Genomic DNA, 21,672 nt, shown 5'->3' with positions numbered 1-21,672 from the left:
GTTACCTTCTCATGAACAATCTCCTTTGTGTCACTCTTTCTGTTCGACAAAAGGTGCTTAAAGTAAGTCATGAACCCACTTATGCAGGGCATAGAGGGAGGGCAGCCACTCTAAGTGCAATTGAGCGCTACTTTTATTGGCCAACATTACGAAGAGATACACATAAGTTCATTGAGGCTTGTCTAGTATGCGAAAAATCCAAGTATGATAGGCAGAAGACTCTAAGATTGTTACAACCTCTTCCAGTGCCCAAAGATCCATGGGAATCTATCACAATGGATTTTATCTCAGGTATTCCAAGAACACCTCAAGGTCATGATATGATTTGGGTCATAATTGATCGATTCAGCAAGCAATCACATTTTATTCCATGTCATAAAACATTGAAATCCGCACAAGTTGCAAGACTTTTCATTCAACATATCTTCAGATTACATGGTATGCCTTGTGAGATCATTTCAGATAGAGACTCCAAATTCACAAGTAACTTTTGGCGTGCTTTATTTGAGAATTTGGGAACCACTTTAAAGTTCTCCTCAGCTTTTCATCCTCAAACTGCGGCCAAACAGAGGTGATGAATCTCACTCTTTTGGATATGTTGAAAGCTTATGTTAGTGAAACATAAGTCACAATGGGAGAAATATCTTCCATTATTGGAGTTTGCTTACAACAATACAGTGCACTCATCCACAGGGAAAGCTCCAAATGAAATAGTCTAGGGTAAGGTGATTCCTCCTCCAATTATTCGCACTAAAGATAATGGATCAAGTTGGAGCCACTATCAAAGTTGCCCAAGAGCTACAAAAGAAGCAAGCAGATAAACGAAGAAAACCTTTGGCTTTTGAAAAAGGTCAATATGTCTTACTAAAGTTTGATAAAAGCAAGCTCAAACAAGGTTCTGGTCAAAATTCATCTTTTCCAAAGCTCTCCAGTAGATACTTTGGATCCTTCAAAGTGATTGAGAAAATAAATAAAGTTTCTTATCGACTTGAGCTTCCTACTCATTGGAAAATACACAACGCTTTTCATGTAAGTTTGCTAAAACCTTACATAGGACCAGAACCAAAGGAACCCATTATTGAAGATCCCCGAGAAGTTGAAGAAACAAAGCAACTCTTGGAGCCTGAAAAAATTTTGTTTCTCAAGGATCGAACCACGAGAAGTGGCCTTGTGACACGGAAATTCTTACTAAAATTCAAGAATCTACTCACAATAGATGCATAGTGGGTAGATGAAAAATTCATGAAAGATTACCCAAACATTCTTCAGCCATATCAATAAGCTTTTCAGTTGAGGATAGCTGAATAAGAGTCAGAGGGCTGTCACAACTCTATAGAAACAGAATTTGTATCCTTTTTCATTAATTTGTCTATATAATGATTTATTAAATTTATTTCCTTTGCACTAATTAGATATAAAGAAAAGTGCATTGGAGCTGGCCACTGATGAGTGGTCACAGGTTATGGTGGACCCACGCGGTGGGTTAGAGAAAAGATAGTTCACACTTCCACCTATATGGCCCAGTTAGGCGTCTGTGACCAGAACTCACGCATATCAGGGTTAGACTCGCACACAAAAAGGATTGATGCCTTGAAGTGTGGGCTAGATCCACCAGAACAGACAGTTACAATCAACAAGATGGCATGATCATGAAATGCTTGTATAATGTGCATGTGTGGGCTGAAAGATTGAAATGCACATTTCTTTGCATAGAAAAGTCACATGAAGATTCTGATACCGTTTTTGCGATGTACACGGAAAAAACTTTCATATGACACCCATATTGGGGGGGTTCCTAAATTTTAGGAGATTCCTAAATTTTAGGAGGTTCCTTAATTTTAGGAGCCTCGAATTAGCCTAAAAATGCTAGTCCTAAAAAATAGGGATGTCATTCTAAAAATAGTAAGTTCTGTACTCTAACTGTGCTTACTAAATTTGGTTGTTTCTATTCTTGACAGTATTCAACCCAGAAAGGAAGGCCATAGAGAAGAGACAAGTGTCAAGACACTTGTCACACAAGTTTCCAAGTGTCCCACCACTTGTCACATCTTATGACATGTGGCTGGACACTTGTCTTGTGCTACTCCACTTTCCCCTTTTGTATTAGCTCTTCCCTCTCCTATAAATAAGAGCTCGTTTTTCATCGTTCAACATCATTTTTCTTTGCTGTAAACTCATGTACAGCACCCACAGATAGCCAGAAACTGGCGGCCCCATCCATCCCCATCATCATCCCCCACTTCTCCATTATCAAATTCCTCCATATTCCCTCTTCTATCACTGTTATTTTATAGGACAGCAAGCCTGTAAATTCATTACAGCATCTCCTTCTCGAGCTCTTTCTTCCATTTTAGCAATAAGAAGCAAGCCCTATCCATGTACTGTTGATCAACGACGGAGAAAGGCTGATTTCCCCTCTTTCTTCTCTCATACTGTAAAGAAATGAGTTCTTATCATTGCATAATAGATAATGCATGTGTGTTTGTACAGCTTTGCATGATCTTGTGAGAGTGAGAATTACTTCTCCTCACTCTCAGGTTGATTGTAACTGAGCTCTTCCCTAAGGGACTTGGGTTGAGCAGAAATACATTCCTTCGGGGGGGGGGTTGCCCATCTTCAACCCTCAATCTTGTCTCCATTACTTTTACATTTTCATGGCTGTAATTTTGTGAGTAATTTTCATTTTCAGCTTTAAGTATTCATTTTCTTTTATATTAAATCTCGAAAACAAGTGAATATCATAATTGTCAAGCATACTATGTTGTTCGCGGCATTTACACAAGAGCAAAGGAAAGGAAAAGATTGACATTACTTGCTATCACTGTGGTTGAAAGGGCCACAAGAAGCTTGATTTTAGGTATTACAAGAAGGAATAGGAGAGGAAGAAGAATGCAGGAGACAAAAAGAAGAGGATAAGATAGATGCATTTGAGGCAGTCGAAAGCAAGGAAAAGTCCAATGTGGCCTTCAATATAGTCATAGAGGAGCTCTCGAATATAGAGGTTGATATATTATGTGCAAATGATTACGATGCGCTTGTATGTCACATGCAAGATATACAAATTGCCAAGGCTGATGTGATTGATGCACTTTTGTCAGTTGATGATGGTGTCACTCAGACTTGGATTGTAGACTTTGATGCCTCTTTTCATGTAACTCCTTGCTTGGAGTGTTTTGCTATGTTTAATACAGGCAGTTATGGAAAAGTGTACCTTAGAAATAACCATGCTTGTAGCATTGATGGGATTTGCACTGTACACTTGTCTTTAGATAATGGGCAAGAGCTTGTGTTGAAAGATGTCAGATATGTGCCTGGCATAAAAAAGAGTTTACTATTTGTTGGTCAGCTTGACTTGCATGGTTACACTACACTGTTTGGTGGTAGTTTGTGAAAATTGAAAAAGGGTTCCATGCTGATTGCAAAAGGAACCAAGAAGGGCATTGTGTATTGTTTGCACTGTAAAGCTTTGAATAGTAAGTTTCTTGCAGTTGCTGAAATTGGTTGTCATTTGGAGTTATGGCATAAGAGACTAGGCCATATGAGCCAGAAAGTACTTGATGTCCTTACCTCTTTAAAGAGGGCTGATGGAAAAGGCTCTAAACTGACTTTTGTAATGAGCGTCAGTTTGGAAAGCAAATGAAAAATTCCTTTTACTCTGGTGTCTGTCGTAAGTCCAATGTCTTGGACTTAGTGCATTTTGATGTATGTAGTATACCCGTGAAATCGTTGGGTGGTGCTGCATATTTTCGCTTTTATTGATGATTGTTCTAGGAAGATTTGGATTTATCTAATGAAAAAGAAAAGTGAAGTGTTTACTGTTTTAAAAACTTTTCATGCATTCATGACCCCTCAGACATATAGAAAGCTGAAATGCTTGAGAACTGATAATGGGGGTGAGTTTACATCTACTAAGTTCAAGTCTTTTCGTGACTTGCATGGAATTACGAGAGAGCTTACAGCTCTTTACAGCCCTTCTTCAAATGGGGTGGCTGAAAGATATAATAGGACTTTATGTGAAAGAGTGTGGTGCATGATGTCCACTGCTAATTTTCCTCATGAATTTTGGGGAGAGGCACTTAAAACCGTGGTTCACATTTGCAACTGTTGTCCAAACAGGTTCTTAAATAATGACATCCGTGAGGAGGTCTGGTCTTGCAAATTAGCCTCATATGACCATTTACGGATTTTTGGTTGTGATGCCTTTGTGCATGTTAGAGATGAGCTGAGGAACAAACTTGACCTGAAATCCACCAAAGGCATTTTCATGGGCTATGGTGATGAGGGTGAATTTGGCTACAGAGTGTGGCTACCTCAGTCTTAGAAAATTATTCACAGCCATAATGTTGTGTTTAATGAGGTAAAATTGCTGAAAGGTACTTTAGCCTCCAATGAAGACATGAAAAATGTCGAATTTCAAAATTTGTTGTTGGGAATAAAGGCCCTCATGCCTTTTAATGTGCTCGGTTGTGAACACACCCTTATGGGCTATGGTGATGAGGGTGAATTTGGCTACAGAGTGTGGCTACCTCAGTCTTAGAAAATTATTCACAGCCGTAATGTTGTGTTTAATGAGGTAAAATTGCTGAAAGGCACTTTAGCCTCCAATGAAGACATGAAAAACGTCGAATTTCAAAATTTGCTGTTGGGAATAAAGGCCCTCATGCCTTTTAATGTGCTTGGGTGTGAACACACCCTTAGCACTTGTACTTACACATATATATATCTATCTAAAAACCTAAAGAGGTATACTTGTCACTGTACCCACAAATCTTGCACACTCTCTACTTTGCTCTCTCTCACTCTCTCTGTCTTGTTGCGCCTCACGAACACTCACTATCTCGATCTCCGTGCCTCTCAGTCTCTACAAACTGGTATCAGAGGAGGCAAGAGACAGCTCGGGTGTTGCAGAAGTCCCAGGTGGACTCGATGAGTAGCAGTTGACAGTCAACAAGCGAGCAGGAGTTCTCACAAGCGAGCAGGTCGTGAGGCATTGTGGATAGTTACATGCATCGTAGACAGTCGACAGCCGCCACGTGAGGCTCCAGCGAGGAGACGGGACCAGCGGGGCATTGGTCGTGTAACGGGACTGGAGGCGAGCTGACGGACGGCACTTGCAAGTAGTTGACTTATGCAGAAGCGTGATGGGCAGCAAACGGGTGACTAGCGGACGAGACAAGGTGCCGTGCTGCACGGGCGATGAGCGGACTGTGCGGACGACGGGCAGTTTATCTTTTTTCCCTTTGCCGGGTGTTCAAACCTACAAGCATAGAGTGCAAATCTGTGTCTTGAAATTTGGGGTTTTCCCAAATTTGTGCCTAGCAAACATTGCAATGTTCTTTGGACCAAAAATTGCAGACATTGAATGCCTGCGTCTCACAAACTTTTTGGGGATTCTCAAATGCAAGTGAGATTTTTTTCTTGGATGAGTCACTTTCACTGAAATCTGTGCAATCTTGGCCCGAAAATTTGGGGCTTTTTCCAAATTTGGGAATTGTGATGGGGCTTTTCATGTACATGCACAAATTCGGCTGAAATTTACCCAATTTCTCGACATTGATGCACATTGGACCCCTTGCAATTTGGGGCTTTTGCAGTTTGGGCAAAATTTGTGCACCATTTGGTCATTTTATGTACATGCAAGTTCAATTCCATGCAATTTGGACATCAACACTTGGAAAAATTTGGGGGTTTTGCTGAAATTGCTCTATTTTGGCAAAATTGGCATGTTCTATGCATGACAGAGAAAATGCAGATGTGTGGTTGATGCTTTGAGCACAAAAATTTTGGGGCTTTTGACTGTGCGTGTCAAAATTTATGCCCGTGGGTACACGTACAACAGAAATTGCAGCTAAAATTTGAGATTTCTCATGTAATGTGATGTATATGCCCTTGAAACAGCTGTAATCAGTTGTGGAATGCTGTAGCACATGGTTTGGTGCTTTTGAAAATTTAATTACAAATCTGAAATCTCTGCTTCTACATGGTCATTTATTGTTGGTTGGTACTTGTTTGTACCTTGGTCACTTGTGTGACAGTTTGGGCCTGCATTTGCTGAAATTTTTGGTTACATTTGGGCTGAAAATCATGGCTGGCAGTAGTGACAACAGTCATCTCATACACATTAAGAGGCTTGAAGGAGCACATAACTTTGTAGTTTGGCAAAAACAATGCTATAATATCTTGTTGCAGAAGAAGCAGGCAAGGCCGATTAAGACAAAGGGGGTAAAGCCCGCAGATATGGAACAGGAAGACAGGGATGACTTAAATGAGCTTGCACTCTCAACCATCAAGCTATGGATTTCTGATGCCTTGCTGTTTAACATTGAAGGTTTGGATTCTGCCTCTGCTATTTGGACTCGATTGAAAGAATTGTATGCGCAGAAGAGTGCTACAAGCAAAGTTTACTAGCTGAAAAAGCTTACGGATTTGCATATGAAAGAGGGTACAGCAATGTCTACTCACTTGAGTGAGTTTAACTCTATTTTCAGCCAGCTGGTTGCCTTGAAGTTCTTGATTGATGAAGAATCTAAGGCTACCTTCTTGCTTTGCACTTTGCTAGAGAGTTGGGATACATTCAGGACTGCTATGAGCAATTCTAATGCGATTCTTTTATATGCTGATGTGGAGAGTGCTCTACTGATTCAAGAAATGAATCGGCAAAACAATGCATCTAGTAAGTCTTCCAGTGCTTTGCATACTAGGGAAAGATCACAGCAGAAAGGCAAATCTAATAGCAAGGGACGCAATAAATCACGTGGTAAGGATGTTGAATGCCATCATTGTGGCAAGAAGGGTTGCTTTAAACGTGACTGCTACAAATGGAAGAAAGAGAAAGGAAAGGGCAAGATGACAGATGATAGCAAGGAAGAGAATAAAGAGAGTCAACCTAAGAAGAGCAGTGTCAAAATTGAAGAGGTAAATGTAGTCACTCATGACAGTGACAGTGGGAATGACGTACTCTTTGTCTCTTTACACTTTAGTACACATGCTTTACTTGCAGATACGGATGATGGCATGCACACTTGGATTCTAGATTCAGGTGCTTCCTTTCATGTCACCCCTCATCGTGAGTGGTTCTCTGCCTATAGAGGGGGTGGACATGGTGTTGTCCATCTTAGGGACAACTCTGCATGTGACATCATTGCAGGTATTGGCAGTGTGCACTGGCAGTCTCAGCATGTAACGTGTCCACTAGAATCCTCTAGGACACGTCTTGGCAGTCCATCGGAAGGCTGTCTAGAGAACTCCGCCCGGCACTCCCATGGAATGTTACGGGTTTTGTAATCTAGGTCTTTCCGCGTCTGCCACGTAGCGGAAGTGTCCTGGCCGTTTCCCACTTAGGATCGACCGGAATTAAGGTTTTCTAGTTTGGTCATTAGCTAGCAGCAACTAGCGTCAGACCCGAGCGAACTACTTTACGCAGAAACGCCCGGTCCGAAGCGGATTCACGCTGCACTTGGTTCAAGGAGAATGGGAAACGAGAGGGATACAAGGCTCGACCTCTCTGCCATAAGGCATAGTCCCATTCCGTTCCCCTAAAATAGCGTGAATTGGGTAATAGTTAATTCTAAGTCATCGTTCTCGTTACTTGTTTTGGAGATGACGATCATCCTCTGTTTGCCGAAAACTTTGAGAAAAGTTCCCGGCTAACCGGGACCACCCATCCATAGGACGGACCCATGGTCCGTCCTCCGCACTTTCCTCGGTTTGTTTTAGTTATGTAATTACCTACCACATTAATTTGACATATAACAAACAGCTTCCTTGATTAACCCTGTTAAGCACTGGTTCCTTCACGTAATCTTATCACAGGACATAAAGAAAACAATGTCAAACAACTTCTTTATTATCATTTTATCCTTTTATCTTTGAAATACAAGGAGTTCCGTCCGTAGGCTTGTTCATAATCCGCCCGAAGGCTATCCAGTAATCCACCAGGGATCACTAATCCAAGTTTCCGCCCGTAGACTAGTATGCGGGCCTCGAGATCCAATCCCGAGTCACGTTAGCCTCTTGTGCAGGGCCCGGAAGGCGAGGGATTTACGGCCAGAGCCCCCTCTGGCACCCAAGCGTCCTCCTGCTCCAAGTAGAACTCAACGGAGAGACCTCTCGCGGCGGGTTCGGTCCACGTTCCCGGCGCGGTTAACAACCCCCTTGGTTAGGGTCAGGCAGGCAGTCGGGGGTAACTGAAGCTGCCTCTCCCTTCAGGCCTTCAACCTGAAGTATTTAGATATCTTTTCATCCTTTAGTTCATTGAGCAAATAATGCAAACAGTGCTTTCTAAACTGTTACAAGCACAATCAATTTCCAATGGTCGTTTAGCTGGCAAACTGTTAAGGAGTGACTCCTTTTCTCCGAATGCAACCCGCATTCGATCCGGAATCAATTGCAACTTGGCAAGATTCCTATCATTCTTGGGTTAGGGTCATACCCTACCAATACTTTAGGTTTTGTTATGGTAGATTCCAGCGACCATGTCGCTTCAATCTATTGATTGGTCAATTGCTTCCAGGCAAATACCTAACTTTCCTTTTCCTTAGCAACTATTTCCCAGGAAAGGTGATGTAACAGGATGATTACTCATCCTTTTGTAGGTTATCTTAGCGCAATAACTTGCCAATATCATTTCCAAGAAATGACAAAACTCTCTTGTGGACAAATCTCAAGTCTATGCGATGTGGCAACTTTTTGTACATGTGTTGTATCTATTCCACGGGATCATTTCACCCATTGAATGGCGTATTCAGGTTACAGAATTAACTTCAGGCAAGTAGCAGGGTTTAGGGTGTCTTCTTACCCAACCCATTCCTGATTATATTGGTCCACGGTCCTAGGAATTTCCAACCCAGTCGGAGTTTCATAATTTGAACGAATGATCCTTAGGATAAAACCTTAGATCATTTTATGCATGAGCATCCAATTGATTCGACATCTCGTGAATGTGTGTAAGATCTTTGGGTTTGCGGGTTTTGACTTGGCAACCAGTGTAAAACTAGGTCGAATTCTTATTGCACTAAACCCTAGTTAGCACTTGAGATACCTATCATATCGACCCAACCATGTCCATAAGAATCCTTGTGGTTTAGGTGACTTAGACAATTCAATATACTTGTCTTGCGTCACGGATGAACCTTTCCTAAAGGTAATAAACTAGATCTAGTGGAGATTAATAGTTACAATTACACCAATACGTGTAAACATGCGATTCACTGCTTCTACGCATCACATGGTTCACAATAACCCTATCCTTCCTTGGTAAGGTAAAAATGCCTGATAACCTGGATACTAACTTTCCTAGGTCCTACTAGGACTTACATTAAATAGTCATGCCTACAACCTTAGAATCTTATGCTTTGACTCCTAAATGCGGCTCCTAATGAATGACATTATTGCATGATGACTATGCAATTCGCAACGTTCTCCTAGCTACAATGAAGTTCATACAAAACTACAGCTAGTGATAATTTATTCCATTTTACATGCCACTTGCAAGCCCATAAGATCATTTCCGTACTCTCTTCTATTTCTTTTTGGATAATATCCTATGGGTGTTAACTTTTCCTCATGAAATCATTACGAGGAGGATGTTGCCTAACATGCGGCACATACTTATTCCTACCATGTCTAAGAAGAAAAAAAAATGCACTTATAAATTCCATTTCTTTGCCTAAGTAATATATGTTTAGACTCATTACTTTGATAATGTACCAAAATAGCATCATGCAGCTAGTCTCCTAAGGCAGGCAACCCGTTCGAATTCATGACATACTTCAACCTTGCCTAACGTTTCAAGAGATACTTTATCAAATGTCTTTTTACCACTGCCACATGCATTAAAAATAAGCGTAAAATGCATTCTTCCCTATGGAACTAAGCGCACCTAATCATTTCTTTAAGCGAAAATAAACTTGAAAGAACCTGGACTTGTGGGCTTGGGGAGATATCCACTTGTATGCTCGGAGATGAACCTCCCGCAGTCGCACCTTGAGATCTTTTTGGGGCCATCGTAGATGTAGAGGATTTGGGCTCCGGGTTTTGTCCTTACCCCTTTATGGCTCTCAAAAATTTCCTCCGAGTCTTGGCAAGTAGTCTCAAAATATGTTTACTTCTCCCTTATGTAGGAATACCCCTTTATAGGGTATGGATTTTAAGATCCCGGAAAGCTCGTGGAAACGGCTTATGGGAGGTCTTTATGAGCTTCACCCTCTCCTCTTCAAGGGTCCGGGGGTATGAATAGACCTTTGGGGGATATAGTGGGAAGGGGGGTTAAGGAAGCCCCCCCCTTAGAAGCTTCTTAGGAAGCTTCTAAGAAGCTTCCAAGCTTCTGCAGCACGTCGGGGGGGGGGGGGGAAAGGGGTCGTGATCCAGGCGGCGGCGGACAGTGTCAGCAAGGCGGCCGTGGCGGCGGCTATGGCGGACTGGCGACTGCAGCACGGCGGCGACCTCCACCTCGACTAGCACGGCTACCTCCACCTCCCACGCTTTCCCTCTCTCTGCACGGCCTCTCTCTTCCACGACTCCCTGGGGAGGGGGGTTTTTATAGGCCTTGGGGGGGGGGTGGGGAAGAGGGCCTCCACACACGTGGAGGACTCCCCCTCATGCAATCTGATCTACTCCTCCTTGGCCATTCCTCCCCACACTCCCTCTCCTCCAGCCATGCATCGGCTGGGGGAAGGGATAATAATAAAATTTTTTTTGCCTAAAAATCTCCAAATTGCCCCTTCAAAAAGGGTGTTCCCTCGCGGCTTTTACGTTCTTCAACCTCGGCCTCTTATTTACAATGTGGAGGCCTCATTTTTGAGCGTGCACGGTATGGATTATGCTCACAATAATACGATGTAGGGGATAACCTTGCACAGGGTTTACACGGCGTGCGGGAAGTTAATATTTACGGTACGCAGTGTGCGGAAATATTACACAGCATGGTTCTGTCTTCACACTTTAGCATGTACGGCATGTACCTCAGCTCAAAAAGAGCTTGATTAGCACAAGGCAGCTAGATGACGATGGATTTCATACCACCTTTGGTGATGGAAAATGGAATATCTGTAAGGGATCTAGAGTCATTGCCAGAGGTTGTAAAAGTGATACCTTGTATCCTCTCCATGTATCTAGTGTGAGTAATCATTTTGTTGCCGTGATCAAGCAGCCAAGCGTTTCTTTGTGGCATGGCGGGTTGGAACACATGAGTCAAAGAGGAATGAAAGTGCTTTCTTGTTTGGGTTACTTGCCTTGTCTTTGTTATGCTGATTTTGAGCATTATGATCATTGTATTTATGACCAATATGCACAGATGTCATACACATTCGTAAAGAAAAACGCAGCAAACTTAAGCTAAAGTCTTGTAAATGCATTTTCCTAGGATATGGTGACGAGGGTGAAATGGGGTATAGATTATGTGATCCCGAGAAAAGGAAAGTAGTACGCAGCGATGATGTTATCTTCTGGGAAGATCGCATGCATAAACAACCGAAAAGAGTGAGGAGATCCGTAGGGTTGTATTCCAGGAAGAAATACCTTTAGACAGTTGATGGGAAATCCAAGTACAAGTTGCCAAAGGATATGAATAGAAAGAAGGGATTGACTTCCAAGAGGTCTTCTCACTTGTTGTGAAGATCACCACTTTATGCGTGCTTTTTGCTGTATTGGACTTAGAGCTGTACCAAATGGATGTAAAAACAACTTTTTTGCATGGTGACATTGATGAGAAAATATACATGAAACAGCCTAAGGGCTATGTAGTTCTTCTTGGAAAAGAGCAGATGGTGTGTAAACTAAAACACAGCTTGTATGGGCTGAAGCAAGCACCACGGCAGTGGTACAAAAAGTTTGACACTTTTATGTTATCTCATGGATTCACACACAACCATACAGATCATTGTTTGTACTTGAAAAAGGATACAGATGGCAGCCCTATCATACTTATTTTGTATGTAGATGATATGGTGCTAGTTGGGAAAAGAAAGACTAGCTTGGATGCTTTGAAAGATCATAGTTGAAATCAAGCTTCTCCATGAAAGATTTGGGGAATGTAGAGCATATTTTGGGCACGAGGATTCACAGGGAAAGAATGCAAAAATTGTTGTTTTTATCTCAAGAAAAGTATATTGAAGAGATACCGGACAAATTTAGCATGGTTGAAGCTATGCCTTTTGGGATGCCCTTACCTCCATACCTTAAGCTTAGTAAAGCCAATAGTCCAAAAGATGACGTGGAAGCCAATGCTATGAAGGGAGTCCCTTATGCATCAGCTTGTGGCTCTCTTATGTATGCTATGGTTGCTACTCGTCCATACATTGCTCATGTAGTAGGAGTTGTTAGCAGGTTTATGTCGAATCTTGGCAAACCACATTGGGAAGTTGTCAAGTGTAGTCTTTGATACCTGAAGGGTACACAAAGAAAGTGTATTTGCTATGGGCAGGGTGCACTTAGTTTGCAGGCTTATTGTGATGTAGACATGGCAGGTGACTTGGACACTCGTAGGTTATTGTGATGCAGACATGGCAGGTGACTTGGATCATGTCGTTTCTTGGTGTTCTAGATTGCAGAACATTGTAGCATTGAGTACTACTAAAGCTGAATACATATCAGCTGAAGCTTCTAAGGAAGCTATATGGTTGAGTAGACTTGCAGAGGATCTCGGCATGTCTATGGGTAAAGGCCCGTCTTCACCTCCATGTATAGTACAAGTGCATTATTTAGTTGTACATGTGAATGCACCCTTACGTGCCCTAAGTATAAATACATTTTATTCTTTGTGTACCAACACATTGTTGGCACACCCAAATCGAATCGTACTTTCACTCTCTCTCTTTCTCTGTTACTCACTCACTCACTCTCTCTGACTCTCACTCTCACTCACCTGCTCACTTGTTCAACTGCGGCTCACCCTATCAACAGAACTAGCCACTTAAACAGTCCCAAAAATTGTTAATTACTGAAAAACCTAAATTGATGCGTGGTTTGAGAGAGTTTTAAAATGGTGCACGGTACGAGGTCTTGAAACTTTCTATAAATAGGCAGGCTCTCCTACATTCAGTCTCAATCTCGTTTTTGTAGGTTTCAAGGGCTATATCTTTGTTGCCCACACCCCTTCACGGAGGACATCTTAGTCATCAGAGCTTTCCCTTGTTATTTGCTATCATCAAGTGCTTGACTCTAGCGTTTGTCTCTATCATTTGGATGTCGCCATTGTCAAAACTGTTGCATATATCATTGGAGCTTGCAGTTGTTCGTGTCATCACTTTTTCGTGTTGTTGCTATCTTCCATACACTATCACCATGAGCTAGACATTTATCTTTGTTGAGTTTCTCTCTCCTCTACGTATTGCCATCACCTCCTACACAGTCGCCTTCAGTCTCCACTTGTTACCTTGCCTAGACAGCTTGCGTTTGCACCTTCCACACTGTTGTTAGGTATTGCTCCATTTGCGTTTGCTATTTCTGTATTGTCTTCATTGTCTGTTTGCATGAGATCTAACTTCCATAGTTACGTGCGCTGGTATTCGATTCTTGTAGGTTGCCTTTGTTGCGTTTGAGGATCTGCTAGGAGTACGATGATACACTCGCTTAGCACCTTTGGCCTTGGTCCTCGAGACATGAGAGTTGGGGGCATATTTTTCATTCCTGTATAGTTTGTTTGCTGAATGAGCATTGTATATTCAGTATTTAGTAATTCATTTAGATTCCATTGTGTTTATTGTCTTTGAGTTTTCCTAACTCTAACCATGTTCTTTTAAGTTTATACTTTGTTATATGCTTTCATTTATGTTTTTGTGTTAGAGTAGTTTTTCACATGGTATCACAAAAATGTTATCTTCCACAAAACCTTGGCCTTTGATTTGCCCTTCGCAAGAAGTAGGAACAATAGGAGGGCAAGATGACCTCAAACACATCTTTATCACATCATCATGATGCTTTTGGACCTAGCACATTGAGATACCAACTGAGTGGATTTCACAGCTTACTCCTCCATCTGATATGGGAGAGTCATTGGATTACTATGAAATCCATAGATCTTACGAGATCTCATGAGCCGAATACAATCTTAATCTCATGTATTGAGCTCAATAGGAGACTAAAGATAAATTTGAGTTTTTCCCTTTAGATTCGATGCACTAGTCTAATGATTTTGCAAGAAGGATGGAAGCTCCACAAAGGACTGGCCATCCTGACATGAAAATTGGCATGGAGTACAAACCATTTTTCTCTTTGCCACCATCATCTTAATCTTTTCCACACACTTCTCCACTTCATTCACTCTAATTACTACTTCTCAATCTTTTGATTTTACTTCCTCTTTTTCTACAAGATATTAGAGATGCTCATGAAGGAACTCTTCAAACTAAGTATTGGTTCATTAGCTCTGAAGAGAATAGGTTTCCAGTTGCACTCAAGAAAAGGTAAATAAAATTTGCAAGAATCTATGGTGAGTGGTCCTTTATATTTTCCTTTAGCTTTACATCTCATGGTCAATATGATTTTGGTGATTCATCTTTTTCATCATTTGCATTTAATGGACAAAAGGACTAATATATTTCTCACATCTACACACATGACAAATCCATTTAATCTCCCATCCATCTCACCCACTAGTTCCATTGCACTCTCCTTTTAATCTTCATTAAGTACACCTTACATGTCTTCATATATCACACCGGGGAGTCCTTTGCCTTGAGGCATGCCCTTTAAGACCTCCTTGTTTTCTCAACCGGGTGGTGTCTCCATGATGGAGGTTCATCCTCCCATTCCTATTCTTTCGAGTTTTTCTTGGCTTGGGAATGCTATCTAGCCCTCACAGAGTATGGATTAGTTGGTACCACAGTTTGCCACCATGGCATTACCTAGTGGGCCTTCCGGTCATTTTCTTGTGCCCCAACCGATCGTTGTACAGGGCTTACATATCTTGGTGTCTCCACATCCACCAACATTTCATGAAAACATTCATGTTCTAGTACCTGTGCATCTATTGGTAGCCATTGGGCATTAGCAACCTATTTCTACCTACTCATCTCTCCCTTCTTATTTTGCTCCACTACCTCGTTTCTATTTCACTTATTTGATCTCATGATTTTTCGTCCTCATCAGCCAAACATGCCTTTAATGATAAGACTCGTTTTAATGGGTTGAACTTCACTGCTTGATTAAACCTGATGAGACATGTCCTTGACTCCCAGGACCTATGGGATCTTAAGCAAGGGTTGGAATTCCAACTTGATCTTGCACTTGTTCCATATGAGATTGTCCGCTCATGGAAGGCTTAAAATGCCTCCGCTATTGTTGAGCTATTGCAAGGCCTCTTACCTGAATTTTATTCATAGCTTTATCATTTTGACTTAGCCTTCGAGCATTGGGCACACTTGACCGATTGCTATGAAGCTCAGGATAGGATCTGTCGTATTAATTTGGATCATGAGCTCCAAAACTTTGAAATCGTTAACCGGGATGACTTGAAAGTGAAGTTGGTTGAGTGTCGGCATCTTCTCACCAAGTTCTCTACCATGGGGACTCCTAAGTCCTCGGACAATGAAGTCACATTATTTCTAAACAAGCTGCCGAGGAAATATTTCCATTTTATGCAGCAAGTGTTCTCACAATCCACAATACCTACATTCTTTGAATTTGAGTGTTAGCTAATGTGCTACTCTTGGTTGTTCGATCAGTTTTACAGTTTGATCTCTACAGAGGGGGCTTTTGTTGCTTCTTTTCAGAAGGGGTAGCAAGGGAAGGATAAACAAAATCAAAATTCCAATAAAAAACAAAAAACAAAATCAAAATCAAAACCAAACTACTAAGATCGAAAGAAAGTCCGAGTCATCTCTAAATCTCGGGTGGCAAAATGTATTGAAGAAAAATCGATATTGTCAATATTGTTAGAAGGCTTGCCATTTTGATGATAAGTGTCGATCAAAGGCACGAGGCACAACATTAAAGTGAAGATTCAGACCCCTATCCCTCGGTCAACCAACCCCAATAGGTGAGGCAAGGTGGTGGCAACTCTCAGTAGGGGTAGTAGCGAGGCCAAGCTCATGCTACTATCGTTCAACAATCACAATCGATTACGTTCTCAATGCCAAAGGGCTTGTTTGACTAGTTTGCAAAGGTCCACATCGTCTTTGTAGAGACATTTGAGGATATGAGTCTTGTGTACATTTGCAAGTTGCATCCTCATGAGGTAACTACATCAGCCCACTTCTCACAGTTGAGTACTTTAAGTACTTCTTGGATTATGGACAATGGAGCTACCCACCACATGAACCCCATCACAGACATTTCCTTTTCTCGAGCCCCTGCAATTGAGCATGTTTGAGCTAGGAACAACTTCTCGGTCACGATTCAAGCACATGATCGCATCAATTTTGCCATTGACTAGGACCCGGATCGCGTTATGCTAGATGATGTATACTATGTTTCCCAGCTTGGGGTGAATTTATTATTCGTTGAATAGCATTGCCAGTTGGGTCAAGCAGTCTTCTTCACAACGACCATAGTTGAGGTCTTTGACTCTTAGATCGGTTTAGTGATTGCTTGTGGAGGCACAGCCTAGTGGCCTGCACCACATGACAGTTTCTTTTAAAGCTAACAGCCGAGGGCTTTGAGCTCCACTCTGTCTCTATCATCTGGCTATCGCCATCATCAGGAGCTTGCCTAATCACTGGTGCTTGCACTTGTTGCTGTCATCACCTTGTGGAGCTGTTGCCATCTTCCACATAATATCACCATCAGCCAGACATTTGCATCTGCTGAGTTTCTCTCTCTCCTCCAGTTGTTGCCATCACCCCCTGCACAGTTGCCTTCAGTCTCCACTTGTTGCCTTGCCCAGACAGCTTGGTTTGCACCTCCCACTCTATTATCAGGCATTGCTCTATTTGTGTTTGCTATTTTGCACTGTCTTCACAATTTTTTTCTGGATCAGATCCAACTTCCATACTTGCATTTGCTGACTCTCGGAGGCTGCCTTTGCTGCGTTTCAAGATCCATCAGGAGTACGACACACTCTCTCGCTCAGCACCTCTATCTCAATCCTCAAGGCACGAGAGTTCAAGATATAGTTTTCATTCCTACACGGTTTGTTTGCTGCATGAGCATCGTGTATTCAATATTCAGTCATGCATTCAGATTCCACCATGTTCATTTTGAGCTACCCTAACTCTAATTGTGTTCTTTTGAGTTTATGCTTTGTCATACACTTTCATTTCTGTTTTTTCCTTAGGGTATTTCTTCAATCCCCCCCCCAATTGGCACCCTCATCTTGAAGAGAGGTTCATCATTGCTGTATATGGGGGCAATTTGCCACAAGATGACCCATGATTGTGCAAGCAAAGCACTACCAAGGGAGGCTTGCGTAGGGTGCTGGTTGTAAAGGCCGCCTCCAACAACGGATGGAATCTTGATGGTCCAAGGAAAGGTGTCAATAGATTTAGTAGGGACAATGACTCTAATGGATGAGTATTGGGGGAGCCCTTCGAAATTGTGTTAGCAAAGGTCCTATCCATTTGAATAATGTTGCTGAAGATGCTTTTGATCTTAGGCAAGAAATGGTTAAAGCACTTCTCGACATAGTAACATGGTATAGCCATTTTCTAGCTTCTCATCCTAGCCCCATCTTGTCCTTGTATTGTCCTATCCTTATTCCCATGTGAGAGCCCCCTTTCATGGTGACAAGGGATGGCAATCCTTATCCCCATTCCCAAAACCTGTCCCATGTTACTATGCGGCTCAAGGCATGGGAAAGAGATGATGATGGTAATGCCATCCCTGAGAGTGGAGTTGTTCCTACTGTCAACCCATTTGTCGAAGTAAGCCACCGATGATCTGATATCAAGTAGGCTAGTGGCAAGTGCGGCCTCCAGCTGCTCGGTTGAGCTGATGATGGGGGCAGGCAGCATGTGCTGGTGAAAACACAGCCATGAGTGATGGGACAGCAGCAGAGTAAGGCTGGTGATTGGGGGGAAGGGGCCAAAGACAGCTGGGCAGTGGCATCTAGACCCAAATGATGATGGAGAGAGGGAAGGGTGGCAGCAAGATAATGATGATGGCAGCAATGGTAATGGCAAGAAGAGGTAGAAAGCTACTGCTGAATGTGAGATGTTAGGTATAAGCGTGGCAATGCCCTCTTATAGACTTTCTGAGAATCAGATGAATTAGACAAAAGTATGAGATTAAGTTCAGGGCTAATTCTGAGTAGCCTAAAGTGAGAGGCTTGAGGAGTTAGTGCCACATGAGGAGCAAGATGAGGGGTCCCACAATCTTTGAATGAGACCATGGAATGCATGTAAATCTCCATTGCATGCAGCGGCATGCATGTTGACCCAAAGTTTTGGGGTTGTAAACAAGAGAACGACGAGGTTAATTATCACTGGATGCATATCTTGTTGCATACGGTGCCACATGCTACTAAAGTACATGAAGGGAATTTACTTGCAGCTTATAGATCATTCTGTGGTTCATTTGGCTTTGCTGATGCACAGGAGGATGAGTAGAGAATTTTACTTATCACCTTGAAATAAAGGATGTGCTAATGATCTCTTTGTCAATGCAAACTTGTGCATATGTTGCAAGAGTGCAATTTTGAAGGCAGGTCCCTTTACTTACCTGGGATATGAAGCAGGATGTGTTAGTTCTGAGGCATGTAGCTTCCATCTGACCATTGTGGTGTAAATCTTTGACAATATAGCGGCCTTACATGGAAATCAGAAAATTTTTCTTTTATCTTTGCTAAATGTGGTGAATTCAATAATAGTGCTTTGACCAAATCTCACGCTTAGAAGTGCCCAGTAGTTCTGTATTTACAACTTTCTTATGTGTCCTGTTGGTGATAGTTGCATTTGTTAAGGGTTCTATATGTCCAACTATCCCGAATTTTGTTCTCCATTCCTGAAGGTGGGATCCTAGCATGTTAACTTTATCATGTTAAGTGTAAAGTATGTCGTTTGTTACAATGTTGTCTGAGGTGTACAAACCTGACGCTGCTAAAACATTTTGCAGAGGACACTAGTACCAGCCATGGGAGCTGTATTAAGAACACCTTAAAGGTGCACTTTTTGACAGAGATACCTTGAAGATGCACTTCTTGAATGGGATGGTTGGGGATCTCACCACTTCAAATTGATGCACTTTTTGACTGAGATACCTTGAAGATGCGTGCTCCTTGAATGGGATGGTTGGGGGCCTCCCCAATTCAAATTGTGTCTCTTCTTTGATTTGCCTTTCCTGAGACAAGGCAAAGTCATATCAATGGCATTCTTTCTTTGCATTTCAGATTCATGGACGTCATTGGCAAAGACAAAACGGCTTCTAAAACTAGCGGATAAATTATAAGAGGATCCATTACGCTGGATGAGAAAATACGGGGAGTGACTACAGGATCTTCCCTGTAAGAACCTAAACATGTTCCGATTTATTGAAGCCTTTACCATTATTCATGATTACACTATTCCAAACTGGACTGATTGGCATCTGCTCGTTTCTCTTATTCTTTCGTTACAAAAATCTACGACACAGAGGTTCCATTGCTATCTTTGCTAGGCCTAATGTATCCCCTCCCTGCCATTGTGGAGTGGCTTTGCTCTTTCTAATGAACAAAGCTGCGAAAGACAATGAATGAGCTTGCCCACTTTTTTCTGAATGCCAAGACCGTTAGATTATATCGACAAGGTGATGCAACCACCCGGGCCTGTCTAAAGGAAGGATTTGCAAATTTTTAAATATGAAATACTTCATAAGAGCAATTAGTCAAGCTTACCCAAAGATCTTTACTATACATAATATTATGAAGGTTTAAAATTGTCCATGCTTGTCGAACAATGTGTCCTGTACGCCTGAAATATTTAATTTTTCAGTCAGTTTCCAAATATGCCAATAATATTGTTTTGGCATATTTTGTCAAACCCCAAGCAAACATCAGAGACGTGGTTATTCTTTTAAACTAAAAGGAGATGTAATGATGTTTTGGCTAGAATTAAGAAGGGACCAATTGGTACGGTATCTTTAAGGCAAGGAAACTGTATGGGCTAAGAAAGTTGGAAGAAATGGAAGAACATGATTAATTGGGGAACGGGATAAAGGGATAATCGACTTAAGCAAAGCCTGTTATGGAGTGGGAGCATAGGGTAACAGATTCCAATGGAAAGGGACCCAGAGGTGGTGGATAGTGTGGTGAGTGACTTGATTGGGAGGCAAGGCTGAATGAGCTGGAGCAATTGCAAGAGAAGCAAAGGACATATTATGGGTGACTCTGTCATGGCATATATGGGCTTGCCAGGTTTTGGGACGAGCCGCGGAGCGTCATTGATCATGTAGTTGCAGCAAGAGTGCGCGTTGAAGCCAATCATGGCTCATTTGTGTGCTTTGTCAGGGTTAATGAAGCTTTGAGACGTTCAAAAGATTAGTTCGTCCCTCCCTTCCAAATGAGTGCACCAGAAATAGATCGCACATGAGAGAGAGAGAGAGAGAGAGAGAGGGTGGTTCTGCAGCTTTCTTCTCTCAATAGATGAATAGGACAAGAATACTGTTCATTGCAGCCACGTGAGCAATCGATACAAGGAGCAATTACGTTTACACCGCTTAAACATTCTCTCAAAACAAAAGGCATGTGACTACTTGAGATTCGTGCGAAAAGAACCAAATGCATGTAACACTATTTAACCAAGTGCAGATAGAACCAAAAAGGTGCTGCCTGCTAGGATGCTAGAGCATTTATTGCAATGCAGGATGAGTGAAGTGTCTTGATATGTATCTCCTACAGCTAGTGATAATCACTCGAATTCGTTAGAATGGGGGCATTAAGGTTGTCTTCGGGGTTGAGGATGCCTTGCCTAGCATAGGGTTGTGGTTGAGAGTCCATCATCAAGGTTGGGGATGGGGCTTTGGTATGAATTGTGGTGAGGAAGTTTGTGAGCACCCTTTGTCTTGGTGGATTTGGAGGTGCTACTCTCCTCTATCTTAAGAGGGTTTCTCTATGTTGTTTGAGCTTAAGCGAGAACAACCCTATATGTTTTTGTTCCGCATACTCCATGACTTGACTTAATGGTCTAATGCCCTCACCAAAGTGGCAGTGATATATCCCTTTGATTTGTACCACCATTGTAGGATGATGATGTGGATGACTTTGATTGGAGTTGCAGTCCACCACCACTTGTCAATAAACATGATGATATGGCCACACCTGGTTCTACAACGTGAAGCCAATCTTCTCTCGGTGATATCACTCCTTTCCTATTTTGTACTTTGCACTTAGATTCCCAAGATGCCAATACTTGAGCTTGGCTCATGCAAATTGGGCTATTGTACTATGCTAAATTACCATGGGAAGAATGGACAAGTAATGGGCATGTCTTTGCCCAAATGGATGCTATTAGAAAGATAGGTAAGGTTGGGGGTAAGTTGTAATTTGCTCTAGCCCTAGTAGCAGCTGAAGTCTTTTGTGTTGATTTCAATGATAATGTGAAGCATTGGTGGTGTACTAAAGAGGCCATCAATTGAATTTGGCAAAGCCAAGAGGAACTAAAAATCAAAACATGTTACGGACAGTGGATCCTTTGAGGAAGCACCATATTCGATTGTTTATGGAAAGGTTTCCTTTGTTCATAAAGATTGATATAATTACTCGTGATACCTATGACATATTATGGTTTGTTGAAATTAATGCAGTGCCAAATTTGGTTAGCACAC

General features: G+C 42.0%; 1 protein-coding gene across 1 annotated transcript in view; it reads left to right on the top strand.

Annotated features, from left to right (window-relative positions):
• The window catches only part of LOC148038221 (uncharacterized), a 188,575-nt gene extending 168,814 nt beyond the window's left edge, over positions 1–19,761 (top strand). The window contains exon 14 of the mRNA XM_087670088.1: positions 18,988–19,761. Coding sequence (XP_087526214.1) covers positions 18,988–19,032 — 45 coding nt within the window. The 3' untranslated portion in view covers positions 19,033–19,761. The remainder of the gene's footprint in view (positions 1–18,987) is intronic.
• Positions 19,762–21,672: the final 1,911 nt, after the last annotated feature.

The sequence above is a fragment of the Lygodium microphyllum genome, chromosome 3, assembly GCF_053477565.2.
Source record: "Lygodium microphyllum isolate KBCC chromosome 3, Lygodium_microphyllum_v1.1.10, whole genome shotgun sequence".
Lineage (NCBI taxonomy): Eukaryota > Viridiplantae > Streptophyta > Polypodiopsida > Schizaeales > Lygodiaceae > Lygodium > Lygodium microphyllum.
Note: the sequence above shows the minus strand (reverse complement) of the source record. Positions and strands in the feature narration are given on the sequence as shown.